At 37.0% G+C, this 18,925-nt stretch overlaps 2 protein-coding genes across 2 annotated transcripts in view; both read left to right on the top strand.

Moving 5' to 3' along the window:
• The first annotated feature begins 74 nt into the window (after positions 1-74).
• On the top strand, positions 75-5,598 carry LOC111056429. The gene is made up of 3 exons (XM_039438524.1): positions 75-230; positions 2,444-2,622; positions 5,134-5,598. The coding sequence occupies exons 2-3, from the start codon at positions 2,448-2,450 to the stop codon at positions 5,361-5,363; spliced, it is 405 nt and encodes a 134-aa protein (XP_039294458.1). The 5' UTR covers positions 75-230; positions 2,444-2,447; the 3' UTR covers positions 5,364-5,598.
• Positions 5,599-9,256: 3,658 nt separating this feature from the next.
• The window catches only part of LOC111059104 (pseudouridylate synthase 7 homolog), a 22,415-nt gene continuing 12,746 nt past the window's right edge, over positions 9,257-18,925 (top strand). Inside the window, 3 exon segments of the mRNA XM_039438522.1 lie at positions 9,257-9,400; positions 13,042-13,141; positions 15,246-15,449. Of these exon segments, the coding sequence (XP_039294456.1) occupies positions 9,262-9,400; positions 13,042-13,141; positions 15,246-15,449 (443 nt within the window). The 5' untranslated portion in view covers positions 9,257-9,261.

Genomic DNA, 18,925 nt, shown 5'->3' with positions numbered 1-18,925 from the left:
GATTTATCCTCATTATATTTCTATTTTAATGTTTGTTTCTTGTTTAGAAATTTTAATTTTGTCGTCTGCATTGTTGACGAGTTTTGAGGTTATGTTCTGTGATATTGTGATTGTTAGGTTAGAGCCAGACACGTTTATGAAGAACTGAGCAATAATTGACACTGCAGGTTTTTCTTGCACTTTAAACGGATATTATTTCTTATTTATAGTGGAATTGATCATATTTAATCGTGAGTATACAGATTTTTGCCCTCCTGTTCAAAATATAGCTCTTAAAATTGATCACTTGAAGGTGGCATTTTTTTGGAGTAGCCGCATGCTTGTTCTCACAAAATACTCACCTATTTATGAGTATTTTATTGAGCCACCAAGGCTAGACATTAGGAAAACTAACCAACTTTTATCTTGTTTAAACTAAGTAATGGCTAGATCCACATGTTTTACCATGTAAGCTAGCCCAGCCTGGTGAGCCTGGTGATGCCTAGTCCACATTTATTTTCTGGTAAACCACCTATTCACACATTGGCACTGGTCTTCATTGGCCTTTTTTGGTACAACATATTGATGCTGCATTACTCTTAGTCAAATGTGGTATGTTTATTAACTTGAAGTGATACTTTGGACCTTATCACATAAGGACTCCAGTGGAACACCAAGTGGCCGTGCAATTTACAAGACAATAGTTCTTATTGCGCTCATTCCACAAGGAACATCTGCCAGGGATACCAGATAAAATAGAATAAAATCCCTGTACTTTTAGTCCTGGAGCTTCAATTGGGTAAGTACTTGAATAGACCACTTGAATACTTGAAGTATACACTTGAAGTCGTTGCCAAGGACTAGGGTCTCCAGAGAGGCAGTGTCAAGTGAAACACTAAAGAAATGTTAATATAAATGAAATACTAACCTGAGGTTGGTACTTGGATGCCAGGATGTGTAGTCCAGTTGGTCTGGTGGCTTCATTGAAACACATTTGGTGGCTCAGGTGCATTACACAAGAGAACTACTAATTTCATACTGGTATCAATTCAATTTTTATTCTGTCTGTGACCAGTGTACATATAGCCTACCGGATAGACATTGTCGATGAATAAAAAAACAAAAGTTTAATATTTACACTAATCTCTAGATGGCCGATCGAAGAGACTAGAAAACATAGGCCTACAATCTCCTCCCCACTCAAAGAATTGAGAGGGAGGTTTATTAGCTTTTCTCGGAGCACTTTCTTGAACACTCTCACCTCCAGTTCTCGCACCTGCAGTGGAAGTCTATTGTAGATCTTTAATGCGCGTATTGGGTAGCAAGTGTGCAGCTTAGCCAATCTAGAGTAGGGAAGGTCAATGTTGTCTCGCCCTCTAGTTGAATAGTTGTGTATCTGGCCTCTTGCTTGGAGTGTGTGAAGTTGGCCCTTCAGAAGAACAAGGGAGTTCAGCACATATTGACCGAAGACAGTGAGTATTCCCAGCCTCCTGAACAGCGGGCGACAATGCTCCAAGTATGGTGACGATGTTATTATACGAATCATTTTCTTCTGTAGGAGGAGAATTCTGTGACATCCACTCGCATGCCCCCAAAGTGCAATCCCATAGTTGATGTGGCCATGAAACATACCATGGTAACCAGGTAATTCCTTGGAACATGGCTTCTCAGTTTCCGTATCAGATATGTAACTTTGGAGAGTCGGTTACATATCATATCAATGTGCTGGTCCCATGTCAGTGATGAGTCAACCATGAATCCAAAGAGCTTAACCTCAGGCCCACCAAAAGGAGGTAGGCCATGCCTCAGGGTGCATAGAAAATTCTGTGTCTTCTCTCCATTCATACACAGTCTGTTTGCCCTAAACCATGTGCTCGCCTCCTCCAACATAAATAATATACAATATTATTTTATTATATTATTTGTACACCATTGGTAGCAAAGGGTGTCCCTGCTTGCTTTACACAAGAGAACCACTTGTTTCTTACTGGTGTCCCAATATCATTAATATCTTCTGCTCTATTGATTCTTTATCACAAATGACAATGTATTGCCAGGTTTTGCAAGACCCATTGCTTACTAACACTACATCATAATGGAAACAAATGAAAATTTAACGCATTCAGAACTGCTTCATCCATTACTTACACTTGTGGGATCAAAGGCGTCGAAAAACTCAAAACACGCAATTCAACAAAATCAATTTCTTAATTAAGCTCACGAACGGACTCTTGTCTTGTGAGCTTTACATTCTCCTGTACTTTGTTTTTTTTTTGTATTTATACATTGAACATGTCAATTTGATTATTTTTGTAATATTGTTCAAGGAATGAATAAATTTGAATTTGAACACTCATTCAGAAAACACCTAGAGACTAAGAACCATTCAAGTATACCCTCCTTGGGAATGTATCAAGCTCCTCTAAAAATGCCGTAATTTTTACAATATTCCTATTATTTCCAGATCAATGGACGCTGAACAAAGTTCCAAAGCCGACAAACCCCTCTCGATCCTGGAAAGGTTCCGGCAACTGAGTAAGGACAAAGAGAGAGAAAAACTGGAGGCTTCCAAACCCAAGCCAGCACCCACAGTGAGCGCCATTTATTTGTCGAAGAATGACAAGACTTCTTCTCAAAAGTTTGGTAAGTAATAAGTTATCATAGAGAGAAGATAGCATAAGAAGACATGGTGTCTTCTTAGTGGCGCATGGTGTGGGTTGTTTATGTTCCAAATTTCAAGCCGATTTTTTGTCAACTCGAGCTCGTTAGATGCACAAAGATATAGGCTAACCATAGAGAAACAATAGCGTAAGTACATGATATCCCATGGTATAGGGCGTTTATGTCGTAACTTTTACTGTTATCTCAAGCCGATAGTTCCTGTAATTCTCTCCCGTGAAGCTGTGTGACACTGGTAGTCTCTCATATTGTGCCGTTCACTCTCACCCCAACAAATCAGTAAAATTCGACACTAAGCAACAGTAATCGTCTTGGGATAATAGTAAAAGTTGCGACATAAACGCCCTATACCATGGGATATCTACTTACGCTATTGTTTCTCTATGATGTAACCTAATCAACTATCACTAAATCTCACCATAGAGAGAAAATAGCATAAGGAGATATCCCATGGTGTAGGTCATTTATGTTCCAAATTTCAAGCCAATTTCGTCAACTCAAACTCATTACCGTCGACTACTTTCTATTATTACTGTTTTGTTGGGGTGAAATAATAATTCCCTAAAGAGACACACTGGGGTGTTTCAACCCCAGGGATTTTTTTTCTGCTCTGCAGTTGACAATATCAAACGGATGGGAATTTTGCCCAGTCTAAATCAGGTTTGAAGGATTGTCAACTGCTCTCCACCACTTTCAGTCAGTAATAGCATTATACAAGGTCACCAGCTCATCTTGTTCTTCGTTTGGGGTGTCTAACACCCCAGAGTGTCTTCTACGTTGAACTCTTTTCAAATATTTTTTACAAAGATTTCCTTTACTACGAATGTGGTATGGGATGATGGATCAGATTGGAATAAATGATATGATTCTCGTGGTATGGGATGATGGATCAGATTGGAACAAATGCTATGATTCTCTACAACTTGAGGTTCAAAACAATAAAATGAAGAGACGTGAGTTTTTGATGAAGTTGTCATTGGCAATGATCAAACCAGATTAGGAGCTCCACCAACACTCAGGCGGAACATACGTACTTCTAAAGTTAGTTTAAATATTGATAAGCAGTGCTTTACTTTCGATCTCTGTATGCACTTGAAACAAAAATGATTAAGAAATGATGAAGTATGGGCTAAGTACTTTTTTATCAATTTTTTACAAAGAAACATGCAAAATTAAATTGGGGTGTTCAACACCCCAGTGTGTCCACTGTGTTGGAATAAAGTAAGTGTGTCTCTGTAGGGATATTAATATTAGTCAACTATCACAAAATCTCATCATAGAGAAAATATAGCATAAGGAGATATCCCATGGTGTAGGTCGTTTATGTTCCAAGTTTTACGCCGATGTTTTGTTGACTCAAGCCGATTACCGTCAACTACTGTCTTGTTGGAGTGAGAGTGTTCGAACGGCACAGTATAAGAGACTATAGTGAGGTCCACGTTATAATGGCAGTGGAGAAAGCTGAAGAAAAACGTTACCTATCCTCTTCTTGTCTATGCCTTCTATAGACGGTAGCTGATACAGGTTTATTGATGTAATATTAACAGTTCATTCTCGTTTAAAATAATCAATTATATTTTATCAAGCAAGAAATTATATTTTTAAATAATTTCATAATTAAGATGAAATATTTTGTCAAATAATTATTAATTCTACATTGATGCCAGCGTACATCACCGAACTCGGCTTAATTCTGTCAAAAATAATTGCAATTTCAATTTTATTTTTCATGTTATGCATCGTATATAATAAAATATTAACACAGGTCATAAACAATTCATCAAACAATACAGATCATAAATACATTACACATGTTACAACAATATACATACATATAATATAGTCTGAATAACTAAAACAAATTTAATATACATTACAAATGTTACAACAATATACATATAATATAGTCTGAATAATTAAAAAAGCAAATTTAATATCACAGATGGAATTGAGGTTGAAATATATACATAAATCATTCTACGTCCCATTCAAGGTCCACATTACAATGGCAGTGGAGAAAGATAGAACAACGTTGCTAACCTCTGTCTTGTCAATGCCTTCTATAGACGGTAGCTGATACAGGAATATTGATGTAATATTAATGGTTTATTCTCGTTTAAAATATTCGATTAGGCTATATTTTATCAAGCAAGAAATTATATTTTTAAATAATTTCATAATGAATTTTCATAATTAAGATGAAATATTTTGTTAATTGATTAATTCTACATTGTTAAAAGACGATCTGGCAACAGAGCAAAGCGAAAAAGAGATAGCGCTATCAGCTTTGTTGAATGATAAACAAGGATAGCAATACCATTGCTAATCAAACACTGCCATCATAACGTGGATCTCACTATAGGACTATTGCCTTGAGTTGATAATAGAATTGACAACAATTATTGAATTGGCAGTTTCTAATTGTTTCATTCAATAAAATTTCATTCAAAACCATAATTTTTATTCTATTTTCAGGTAACGACAGAGGCTGGAAACAAAATAAATGGGGGATTCTAATAATCGACATGATCGAAGAAGAGGAGGTTGGGGAAGAGGAGAAGGAGGTAGAGGAAGAGGACGCGATAAAGGATGGAGAGACGGGGGAGGAGGAGAAGGAGGAGAAAGAGGATGGAAGAGAAAAGGCGAATACAATAGCAGAGATGATCGTCAAGAACACAAGGATAAAAATAGAACTGGAGAACTGATGTCGATAAAAGAGTCTGACGTCGGAATCACCGAGTATGTCAACCAAAACTTGACTGGATTCACAGGAATTCTGAAACAAAGGTAGTTGTCAACTTTTTCAAGAATGGTGGATCTTCAAATTCACTAGCCGTAAAAATTACAATACTATAGTGAGGTCCATGTTATAATGGCAGTGGAGAAAGATAGGAGAACAACGTTGCCGATCTTCATTGTCTTGTCAATGCCTTTTTGACAGTAGTTGATACAAGTTTATTGATGTAATATTAATTATTGTTCATTCTCGTTTAAAATAATCAATTTTATTTTATTAAGCAGGGAATTATATTTTTCAATAATAATTTCATAATGAATTTTCATTAAAATATGTAATATTTTGTTAATTAATTATTAATTCTACATTGTTAAAATCTAATCTGGCAACAGAACAAAGCGAGAGTGAGATAGCGCTATCCGCTTTGTTGAATGATAGACAAGGATAGCAATACCATTGCTAATCAAACACTGTCATTATAACGTAGAACTCACTATAGCAATAGTTGCATTTCAAGGATAATATAAAAGGAAAAAGGAGCCTCCTTCATACGTCAATATTAGAGTAAAAATCAGACTATAGAATTATTCATCATAAATCAGCTGACAAGTGATTACACAGATGTGTGGAGAAGCCACACCTGTATTTCAATAAGGTCTATAGTTTCAATCAGGTACTTGTGGATGAGAATACTGCGTGAGGTCTACTGTTCACAGTAAGTAGACCTCACGCAGTATTCTCATCCACAAGTACCTGATTGAAACTATAGACCTTATTGAAATACAGCAATAGACTGGCTTCTCCACACATCTGTGTAATCACTTGTCAGCTGATTTATGATGAATAATTCTATAGTCTGATTTTTACTCTAATATTGACGTATGAAGGAGGCTCCTTTTTCCTTTTATATTATCCTTGAAATGCAAAATATTCAAAAAACCTTGTATATACGTCGACGCGCAATTAAAAAAGGAACATACCTGTCAAATTCCATGAAAATCTATTACCGCGTTTCGCCATAAATTCGCAACATATAAGAGACAAACATACAAACATTAAGAGAAATGCCAAACCGTCGACTTGAATCTTAGACCTCACTTCGGTCGGTCAATCATCAAGCCAACTAATAACTTATGTACTTGAAAATTTACTTACTAAGTTCATCAATTTATTTATTCTTTTTTACAATGGAGCACAGATTGGGAGAGAAAAACTTGTATTATTTCTCTCCCAAATTTAGTTAACATTAAAAGTCGAAATGAGGTTATGTCTTCTAGATTTCCACAAAATTTTCTGTCCAAAAATAGTCATACACACCATTCTTTTGAATTTGGATGTTCCGAATAAAAAATAATAATAATTTATAACACTCAGTTATTCTATTAACCTACTGATCAAAGATTGCTTTGCTTACATCGTCTCTCAGTTCCCATAACAGACTAAGGCGGGATGCACACCGGAGAAACGCGTTTCGCGAAAAAAGTTTCAGGAAACGTGAAACGAAAGTTGCTCGCAATCGACTGATAAGATTAAGCAGGGAACGTTTCTTTTGTATGCATACGCGAGTGAAACGGATTGCATGAAACAAGTTTCACGAAAGAGGGCTTCACGAAATGCGTTTCTCCGGTGTACATCCCGCCTAAGGCCCGTATGTAGATACTCTGTTTAAACGGAAAAATGTCAGCTGTTCGTTTAAACCCCGTATGAAGCACATTATGATAAATACAACCATGTACACAAGTAAACGTTGTATAGCGTTGAACTTGGATGGTGCTAAGATGAATTGTGTAATTTAAAGAAGTAATATATTTTGTTGAAAACCATTTATTTCAGGTTTTCAACAAAATATATTACTTCTTTAAATTACACAATTCATCTTAGCACCATCCAAGTTCAACGCTATACAACGTTTACTTGTGTACATGGTTGTATTTATCATAATGTGCTTCATACGGGGTTTAAACGAACAGCTGACATTTTTCCGTTTAAACATATTATCTGCATACGGGCCCTAGGCGGGATGCACACCGGAGAAACGCATTTCGTGAAGCCCTCTTTCGTGAAACTTGTTTCATGCAATCCGTTTCACTCGCGCATGCATACAAAAGAAACGTTCCCTGCTTAATCTTATCAGTCGATTGCGAGCAACTTTCGTTTCACGTTTCCTGAAACTTTTTTCGCGAAACGCGTTTCTCCGGTGTGCATCCCGCCTTAGTCTGTTATGGGAACTGAGAGACGATGTAAGCAAAGCAATCTTCGATCAGTAGGTTAATAAAATAACTGAGTGTTATAAATTATTATTATTTTTTATTCGGAACATCCAAATTCAAAAGAATGGTTTGTATGACTATTTTTGGACAGAAAATTTTGTGGAAATCTAGAAGACATAACCTCATTTCGACTTTTAATGTTAACTAAATTTGGGAGAGAAATAGTACAAGTTTTTCTCTCCCAATCTGTGTTCCATTGTAAAAAGAATAAAAAAGTTCTTATAAACATATATCCATAAACGCTTCATTAGCGAGCTATACAGGTTGAAAGATTTCGCCCGGAATTCAGTTCCTCTGGTGAAATACACCGATGCTGAATTGTTTAAAAATTATGCTGGATTCATATTGTTTGGAGACTAGTTTTTGAAAAACTTAGGCTGGATTCATATGGAAAAATATCTGAAAAATTAAATAAAACTAGTCTGAAAGCTGTAGTGTGAGTAGTTTTTGAGAAAAAAGTTGAAATATGCAAAAAATCTCGGTAGAAAAACACAGACTTCTACGTTTGATGCCCAATAACTTTCTTTAATGACCAGTAAACAAATAATTTTTCGCAATAAAAATTGTAGAGAATTCAATTCTGAAAAGAATTATGTAAGCTGTGTAAACTAAATTTAAATAAAAGTTGAATAAAATGTATTCTTATGTAGTATTATAATAAATAGATTATATTGTCGTAGATCATATAGGTAATTGACAAAGTCATGGTAATACAATTACGAAATAATAAAGTCAAAGCAATAGTTTAAAGTCACAAAGTAGATTACATCAAGTAGAATCGAAAACTCTGTCAAGCAATAGAAAGGTCTCAAGACCAGCCACTCAAAAAGTATTTTTTTAAAAATAACAATATTTTCACAACATTTGATATCCAATGGCAACTTATTGTACATTCTCAAGCCTATGCTGTCTAGTGTTTCATGCTTATGACAAGACGTTGATATGGAATATCAATGTGGTCTTTTTTCCTGGTTCAGTTTAAAGCCATCAGCTCTGAACCACTTGAAGCTTCCGCCAAGGTATCAGCTGTCATATTATGTAAGTGTGTGCATCTGAATGAGAATTAAGAAAAGTAGTGTCATCAGCATACAACACAGTCTTGCTGTTGATTGTGAGAGAAGATCGTTTATCATCAATACAAAGAGGAGTGGTCCCAATATTGATCCTTGGGGGACGCCGTACTTTACTTTAGCAAGGTCGGATGTCTTATTTCCTACACAAACCACTTGCTGGCGATCGCCAAGGTACGATCTAAAAAGACTAAGGCTCCTTCCACTTATATTCATACATTGTTGAAAAATCATCTGGCCACGTTGTGGAGTAGAGAAGGATAGCGCTATCTGCTTAGTCGAATGATAGACAAGGATAGCAAAACCAATGTTAATCAAATACTGCCATCATAACGTGGAACTCACTATAGCACCACTAACAGTTTTGAAGTTTCATTCTCCATTCTCAAATTTTCTTCTTTATCTAATATGTTTATATTATCTATTATATCTTTGGATCATTATTTTGACTTTCAATGCATTGTGTTTGAATTATTATGTATCTATTACTATGTAATTTTATTTATTTATTGTTCAGGTTACGAATATGAGTAAAGAAGACCGAGTGAAAATACATAATGCTATAAAAAGTCTATTCAAAACGAACGTGAACAGTAATACTGTCGATAAAGGAGACAAGAAGATATTGAAGATTTCCTACGTTGCCAATGAGAATCAAAATAAGAGTAAGTATTTTCTAACTGTTTGTAAATTTTCTGTTATGAATAGTGCATGAGATCCATGTATTCATCTTGTTTTCCCTACCATATCATGATATACATACGAAGTATGTGTGTCTCATGCCCGGTTGCAGAGTCTATATATATAAAAGCGAAATGGCACTCACTCACTGACTGACTGACTCACTCACTCACTCGCATAACTAAAAATCTACCGGACCAAAAACGTTCAAATTCGGTAGGTATGTTCAGTTGGCCCTTTAGAGGCGCACTAAGAAATCTTTTAGCAATATTTTAACTCTAAGGGTTGTTTTTAAGGGTTTAGTTCGTCTTTTAGCATGTATATTCTTCTTCTCCCAATCTCTTAATTATAATTGAAATTCCATATCATATGTTACTATAGAACTATAATCTAGATGGAGTACCTCTTCGAAACAGTTGTTAACTGGCAACTAAATTAATAATTTTGTCAGTTTGCATTAAGTTGAGTTGACTTTGTTAGGTTGGCACCAAGTTGAAGATTTAAATGCATTTATCGCGGAAAATTGATTGGGCACTGCTACTTCAATCCTGGAATATTATATTACTAGCCGTCAGGCTCGCTTCGCTCGCCATATCCGTTTTAGCCAGACGTTTAGTCTGGACCCCCAAGTGGACTGTCCTAACATGATAAAAATGCAGGCGAGCGAAGCGAGCCTGCTAATCCCATTCTTGGACGATCCAGTCGGGGGTCCAGGGGGCAGAGCCCCCTGGCTAGACGGATATGGCGAGCGTAGCGAGCCTGACAGCTAGTTGTTACATAAAATCAAACATAGTTTGATATAGTTTAAAATCACTGACATAAATGGTTGGTCGTTGCACAGTCGTTTGCCGAAGCCCATTTAGCTATATCTCGAATTAGCATCACACATAAGTCACACTGCAGCTCTATTCACTTTTTTCCGTACATGCTTCTATCCAACCAATGTCTTGGCATCGGTGAAAGTTTTAATTGACATCACTGTGAACAGACCTAAAATACCTCACATAAAATTGATAAACCATATGGCAACTCTTGGCTTTTGGCGAGATTTCTCACCATACTTATTTGGTGCCAAAGCGATTTGGAGCTTATAAACAACTTGAAAAAATCTGGTGTGGCGCACTCACACAACTTTCCTTGCCGTTATGAAAATTGATCACCTGACGCTAGTGTACCCGCGCATCTCAAGTCTACTATTCAAAGATTTGAGCCAGCTGGTGACAGGGCAATAACGCTGGAGACACACATGAGGTCTGCTGTCTCTTCATAGTGAATGATTTAATAGAATCAACAATAATTTGCAATTGAATAATCACATTTTCTCGAATTTAAAGCTTATTTTCAAATTTAGGTGAAAATGTTACTGAACATTAATTGTAGAGATTTTCATGCTCAATCTACTCCACTTGATTTTTTGTTTCAATTGTATCTGAAGCCTGATAATTGGGAATCTATCTGCATTGATGGGGCGGAGCTCCTGAAATTTTTACAGATATGGGACTTGTGGCAGTTGATGAAGCTTATCGATGACTATTTTAAGTATGAATTTGATCAAAATCGTTGGAGCCGTTTCCGAGAAAATCACGTAAAACCCTGTTTTTGACAATATTTTCGCCATTTTAGCCGCCATCTTGAATTGCATTTGATCGAAATTGTTCGTGTCGGATCCTTATAGTGGAAGGACCTTAAGTTCCAAATTTCAAGTAATTCCGTTAATTGAGAGATGAGATATCGTGTACACAGACGCACATACACTCATACACCACACACACACACACACACACACACCACACACACACACACACAACACACACACACACACCACACACACAACACACACACACACACAACACACACACACACACCACACACACACACACAACACATACAGACCAATACCCAAAAACCAGTTTTTTGGACTCAGGGGACCTTGAAACGTATAGAAATTTATAAATTGGGGTACCTTAATTTTTTTCGGAAAGCAATACTTTCCTTACCTATGGTAATAGGGCAAGGAAAGTAAAAAACATAGGAGAGAAAAATATTTTGCTTATATACAGATGGTTTTTCGTAAACATCTTTCAAAAAACGCTATCACAACCTCTAAAATGCATGTGGTGGGAGTAGATATTGGATTTAACAGCACGACTTCGGGCCCATAACTTAAATGACCGTTTTTAGCGATTGGAGACATAAATAAGCTCTATTTGACGACTCTGCAACGAAATCATGTGTCTAATTGGGCGTTTTTAGTTCTATGGGAGCTATAGTTTACTTTTACATCTGTGCAACGAAAAGTGGAGTTATGGCTTCATAAATAAGTTAAATGCCTGATTTTAACTTTATGTGACTACTCTGCAACCGGCAATCACATTGATATATATTCAAACTAAAGTCATTTAAAGAATACTTGATACTCACATGCTTACTTGATACTTTAATTCTTCTTCGTTGACTGGGAAAAACAAGATAAACTGTTTCGAGGATCTTGGAGTACCTCCCCTTAGACTCTATAGTGAGGTCCACGTTATAATGGCAGTGGAGAAAAACGTTGCCGATCCTCTGTCTTGTCAATGTCTTCTATAGACGGTAGCTGATACAGGTTTATTGATGTAATATCAACTGTTCATTCTCGTTTAAAATAATCAGTTATATTTTATGAAGCAAGAAATTATATTTTTAAATAAATAGACAAGTATAGCAATACCAAATAACTAGCCGTCAGGCTCGCTTCGCTCGCCATATCCGTCTAGCCTGGACCCCCGACTGGATCGCCCAAGAAAGAGATGAGCAGGCTCGCTTCGCTCGCCTCCATTTTTCATTATTTGAGCATTTTTATCATATGTTAGGACAATCCAGTCGGGGTCCAGACTAAACGTCTGGCTAAACGGATATGGCGAGCGAAGCGAGCCTGACGGCTAGTAATATAATATTTTCAGGATTGAAGTAGCAGTGCCCAATCAATTTTTCCGCGATAAATGCATTTAAATCTTCAACTTGGTGCCAACCTAACAAAGTCAACTCAACTTAATGCCAACCTGACAAAATTATTAATTTAGTTGCCAGTTAACAACTGTTTCGAAGAGGTACTCTATCTAGATTATAGCTCTATAGTAACATATGATATATGATATGGAAATTTCAATTATAATTGAGAGATTGGGAGAAGAAGAATATACATGCTAAAAGACGAACTTTAAACCCTTAAAACCCTTAGAGTTAAAATATTGCCAAAGATTTCTTAGTGCGCCTCTAAAGGGCCAACTGAACATACCTACCAATTTGAACGTTTTGGTCCGGTAGATTTTTAGTTCTGCGAGTGAGTGAGTGAGTGAGTGCCATTTCGCTTTTATATATATAGATAAAGTTGAGTTGACTTTGTTAGGTTGGCACCAAGTTGAAGATTGAAATGCATTTATCGCGGAAAAATTGATTGGGCACTGCTACTTCAATAAGATCTACTTCAATAATATTATTATTATTGCTAATGAAACACTGCCATTATAACGTGGACCTCACTATGGTAATAGATAACCAGCAGTGCAGACATTCTTGGAGAGCAGCAAAGTTTTAGTTTCTAATATATTTTTTAATGGAATTTCTCATTTATTATGCATATATTCAGTTCGCAGGAGCTGGACCGAAGGAGAATTCCTGCATTTTGTACTCTATAAAGAGAATACAGATACAACGGAGGCTATCAATTTGATTGCTGCTAAGTTGAGGTTTGTAATCACTTTTATTTTTTCTCTTTTATGTACTTTTACTAGTTTCCTAGTTCTCACAGCATTTATTGATTCCTTTATAATACTCCAATCATAACCTGTTGCCATCTCACTTAAAAGAATTATCAAGGAGGAAATTTGGAATTTTATTGAGAAGGGAGCAGCTGTCAATTGGTTCATATTCGGTTGAGGAATTCAATGGATATTACAAACCCCAAATTGGAGGTTTAAGAAGATAGCACACATTTTCTTGTGGTATAAATATGACAGATCCATACACCCCTTTTGTAGGAGTTCAGTGGATCAAATGAAATGAAACATAATTTATTTAAAGTTCATAATGCCGGCGAAACGAACGACAGGCTATTTCAATTTATTACAGATGTTTCTTGTTTGATCTTGGAATTTTATACTGTGAGATTTAATATGAAATTATTTGATAATTTGGTGACTAGAAGATTGATTTGTTCTATTGAAAGACTTCTATAATAATCATGCTTGTTGCAGCATAAAAACCTCTGGTTTAGCTAGCAACACCTGTGAGGTTATTTTGATACTAATCTCTAGTATTTATCTCTCTCTAGTCCAGTATCATTCTATCTCTAGTTTGATAGTATTCTTTCTCCAGTATAGTATTCTTTTTTCATTCTCTAGTCCAGTAATACTCATTAAACTCGATACGTGAATTTAATGAGCATTTCAACGGCAACCACTCACCCTTCAATGTTTTAATCAATTAAGAAGTAGAATGACTCAACTTTAAAATTGACATGACAAGTCCTTATACCCCTTTAATAGGAGGTCACTGAATGCTTTGAATATCAAATAAAATATCAAATGTGTCTTTCAAAACAGTTGCGCATTTACGGCGAAACGCGGTAATAGATTTTCATGAAATTTGACAGGTATGTTCCTTTTTACTTTCCTTGCCCTATTACCAAGGTAAGGAAAGTATTGCTTTCCGAAAAAATTAAGGAACCTCAATTTCTAAATTTCTATACGTTCAAGGTCCCCTGAGTCCAAAAAAACGGTTTTTGGGTATTGATCTGTATGTGTGTGTGTATGAGTGTATGTGCGTCTGTGTACACGATATCTCATCTCCCAATTAACGGAATGACTTGAAATTTGGAACTTAAGGTCCTTCCACTATAAGATACGACACGAACAATTTCGATCAAATGCAATTCAAGATGGCGGCTAAATGGCGAAAATGTTGTCAAAAACAGGGTTTTTCGTGATTTTCTCGGAAACGGCTCCAACGATTTTGATCAAATTCATACCTAAAATAGTCATCGATAATCTCCATCAACTGCCACAAGTCCCATATCTGTAAAAATTTCAGGAGCTCCGCACCATCAATGCAGATAGATTCCAATTATCAGGCTCAGATACAATTGAAACAAAAAAAATCAAGTGGAGTAGATTGAGCATGAAAATCTCTACAACTAATGTTCAGTAACATTTTCACCTAAAATTGAAAATAAGCTTTAAATTCGAGAAAATGTGATTATTCAATTGCAAATTGTTGTTGATTCTAATAAATCATTCACTATGAAGAGATAGCAGACCTCATGTGTGTCTCCAGCGTTATTGCTCTGTCACCAGCTGGCTCAAATCTTTGAATAATAGACTTGAGATGCGCGGGAACACTACTAGCGTCAGGTGATCAATTTTCATAACGGCAAGGAAAGTTGTGTGAGTGCGCCACACCAGATTTTTTAATTGCGCGGCGACGTATATACAAGGTTTTTGGAAATTTTGCATCTCAAGGATAATATAAAAGGAAAAAGGAGCCTCCTTCATACGCCAATATTAGAGTAAAAATCAGACTATAGAATAATTCATCATAAATCAGCTGACAAGTGATTACACAGATGTGTGGAGAAGCCAGTCTATTGCTGTATTTCCATAAGGTCTATAGTTGTTTCAATCAGGTACTTGTGGATGAGAATACTGCGTGAGGTCTACTGTTCACAGAACTACTAGTCTAACTGCACAAAATCATTAAAGCATAGTCCTCTCTATAGCGAGATACACTTCAAATAATTATTAGTATTAGTTGAATGGGAGCTGGAATAATTAATTAATTTATTATTTTTGACAGAATAAAGCCGAGCTCAGTGATGTACGCAGGCATCAAGGACAAACGCGCGCGCACCACACAAGCAATGTGCATCAGACGAATGTTCCCGAACAAGATGGCCGCCATTCAGCCGTTCCGCAGCATCACTATTGGCAACTACTGCTTCAAGAAGAAGGCCCTACGACTGGGCAGTCACTACGGCAACCGGTTCAGGATTGCTATCAGGTTAATTCACTCATTCATTCATTCAAATTATGGTTTGCAAATAAACTATTCACTTTCTAAGAAGACTAATCTATTTTCAAAGGGAACGCGACTAGGTGCCACCCCGACTACTTGACACCCCGTCAACTTGTCCCTTTTTAAAACCGGGTTTTAGGGGACAAGTGACGTAAGTCATCCCGTCTACTTGTCTCCTTTCTAAGGAGGTGACAACTAGTCGGGGGGACACTCTGACGCGAGGGTGCGAGGTGTCAAGTTGTCGTTTACGGTCATGACTAGTTGGCACCTCCGGTCCAGTAGGTGACAAGTAGTCGGGGTGACAACTTGACGGCAATGGTATATTTTTACGAGGGTACAGGTAGTCGTCTACGGTCACGACAACCTATCACCTCGATTCCACACCACAAGAAATCACCATTCAACCAACTCGAAAAAATTTGTCCTAAAAATGGCAAAGACGGCGAATATCTCCGAACCGTGCGTTTGACGGGAAATTGTTATTGAACCAAAGTGCTTAGAATTCAATTCTACATCATACCAGTAATAAAAATTGCTTGATCTCCCCTCCCCACGTCGCGGGGGTGTAAGCTGTGCCAAGTGGTGCTCTGTAGGTGACAAGTAGTCAGGGTGACACCTTGACGCCAGCGTGCAAGGTGTAATATTGACGTGAGCCATCCCCGTCTACTTGTCTCCTTTCTAAGGAGGTGACAACTAGTCGGGGGGACACTCTGACGCGAGGGTGAGAGGTGTCAAGTTGTCGTTTACGGTCATGACTAGTTGGCACCTCCGGTCCAGTAGGTGACAAGTAGTTGGGGGGATGTCTTGACGGCAATGGTATATTTTTACGAGGGTACAAGTAGTCGCCTATGGCAAAAATGACCAGGTGTCAGGTAGTCGGGGTGACACTTAGACGGTGACCCTTTTCAAACACATGTTACAATATCATATTATTAATTTCCCTCGGTGTAGACTGAAAAAGACACAAGACACTGGCTTGTGGGTGGTATAAAAAAATTATATAATAGGCTACCTCTCCATGAAATAATAGTTCCTTTCAATGATATAAGTGTAGACTTAGATGGTTTGAGAACCTTTGGAAAGGTTTGAGAAGAAACCTTTCTACTCTATTGCTGAGTTCCTGAAAGAGACTGGGTTTGACATATATAGGTTGTGATTCTTAATTTTGACTGTGATTTGGATTTTTCCAAATATATGTTTCTTGTTTGCTGTGTTTTGTTTTCTGTCTGTTTGTAATATTATTTCAGCTGAATTTGTTTTGTAACACCCAACTGTTGTTGATTTTGACTAGAGATTTAAATTAAAATGTGATGTTTCTACTGAACTGAAATTAAGTAAGATGTAATTAATGTTTTTTATGACAATACTCTATGTTCAAACAGAATTCTTGAGTTAATAAATTTATTTAGTTATGAAAAATTACTGTTTTAATTACAGTTACCAATTAAGTAGGTAATAATAATATCGAGGGACCTGGCTGGCTCAGGTCTGGTGTCAAAGTTTTCTGGTCGCAACTGATCAATTTCAGGGTCTCTGACATGACCTATTAAGTAGGTTAAGTGAGATATCTATGTACAATATTTCCTTTTCTAATGAATGATATTGTGTAAGATATAGTACAATGAATTATGGTAAAATATTCACTTTTCTAGTGCTTTGAGAATACTAATGTACCGATGTTTCAAATGTGTTTCTACAGTAATAGTGTCAGTGTGAGTGCCGGTTGCACAAAAGCCGGTTAAATTTTAACCGTTATTAATTCCACGAGAACCAATCCGAGAAGCCGTCTTATTAGAAAGGCCTTCTCTGATAGGTTCCCGGCTTAATTTAATTGGCTTTTGTGCAATAATTAGAGCGAGATAGAGATAGTGCTATCTGCTTTGTAGAATGATAGACAAGGATAGCAATACCATTACTAATCAAACACTGCCATTATAACGTGAACCTCACACTAGTTTCATTCAAACTAGAGGCAGAGAAAACTTCTATAAAATTATTTTATCCTATGCTATAGTGAGGTCCACGTTATAATGGCAGTATTTATTTATCTAATCATTAATTTCATTCCTCAATCACAACATCAAATTAATGATTGGGAAAGAATCAACAGGATAACCCAAAACTTTTTCTCTCCTAATTTTGATGAAAATAGTCCAAATGAGGTTATGAAAACACTTATATGTAGGATAGATTATATTTCAAAATAAGACTCTCCCAACTCACTTTATAAACTTCTTTTGTTTTGTTTTTGTTGCCAGTTCTATTGAGAGTGGCTAGAGGCAGTCGCTAATCGTCTCTCTCTTATCAGCTACCGTTCAGGTTATGAATCGTAAGTTTCGTCGGTCATCCTTCTTCGCCTGCCGGTTTTTGTAAAATTATTATTGTTCGTAGAATCCAATATATCGCTTACGTGATCCTATTACAGTTCATACATATCTTACGTTACCTTTTCCGAGACCTTTGTCAAATAAAAATGAGTATGTGTGCGGAGTGCAGTTTGCCGGTCGTTAGGTCGGGCAGGAACTCATCGATATTGTGCTCGGAGTGCGGTCGATTTACCATGGAAAATGTATTCAAGTGGTCAGACAGACCTTTGAGTGAGGCTGAACTCGAGATCTTGGCAAAGGGTGCTTGGAAGTGTGGAAGCTGTATGGTGGGAATTCGACTTCAACGTGGTGCTGGTCCAAATTCGACCCCTATCAAGACCCCTGGCGCGGGGTTCGTTACTCATTCCTCGGGCTCTGTGGATCCAAATAGTTTGTCCCTCAGTGACTTCAAAACTGATGTAATGAACTGTCTTAAAGAACTGCAGGAATCTCTCAATTTGTGTAATCAAAAACTCGACAACAATGCTAGTATTTTACACACGCAAGGAAACCTGATAGCAGCGCAACAAGAATTAATTAGAGCCCTGCAAAGTGAAAATGAAACTTTAAAACGAAAATTTGGTGTTCTGTCCATGGTACGGACGATCTGGAACAATATGGGAGAAGAAATACTTTGGAACTACATGGCATTCCAGTTACGGCTGAAGAGGACGTTTCAAAAGTAGTGCTCGAAACATGCAAAGCTGTTGGTGTTGAGATAAGCGACGAGGCGATAGATACTGCCATCGTCTTAAAAAACGCCCGGACTCACGAAACCCGCCACCAATTATAGTCCAATTGTACGACGCACAATCACCCATCATATAATGCAACAAAACGCAGCGTGAAAAAGTATCAACAAGCCACATAGGAATGCAAGGTGAGATCCATCCAATATATATCAACTTCTCTCTGACTGCCCAACGTAGGTTCTTGTTATCCAAAGCCAGAAAATTACAGAAGGAATTTGGTTTCAAATATGTTTGGGTGGACAAAAATGGCTCTGTCAAGATAGGATTGTTGAAAAGGGCAGAATCTACACGGTAAATTGCGAAAAACGATGTGTGACGTGCCAACTACAAACATCTGTTGAAA

This window comes from Nilaparvata lugens, chromosome 11 (genome assembly GCF_014356525.2).
Source record: "Nilaparvata lugens isolate BPH chromosome 11, ASM1435652v1, whole genome shotgun sequence".
Taxonomy (NCBI): Eukaryota; Metazoa; Arthropoda; class Insecta; order Hemiptera; family Delphacidae; genus Nilaparvata; species Nilaparvata lugens.
The sequence above is the reverse complement of the archived record's forward strand: the minus strand, read 5'-3'. Positions and strand labels throughout refer to the sequence as shown.

Excerpts from the sequence above, each read along its gene's own strand:
- LOC111056429 (XM_039438524.1), top strand. The coding sequence starts at position 2,448 with ATGGACGCTGAACAAAGTTCCAAAGCCGACAAACCCCTCTCGATCCTG. Across the intron at positions 2,623-5,133 it reads GACTTCTTCTCAAAAGTTTG|GTAACGACAGAGGCTGGAAA; the intron begins GTAAGTAATAAG and ends TTCTATTTTCAG.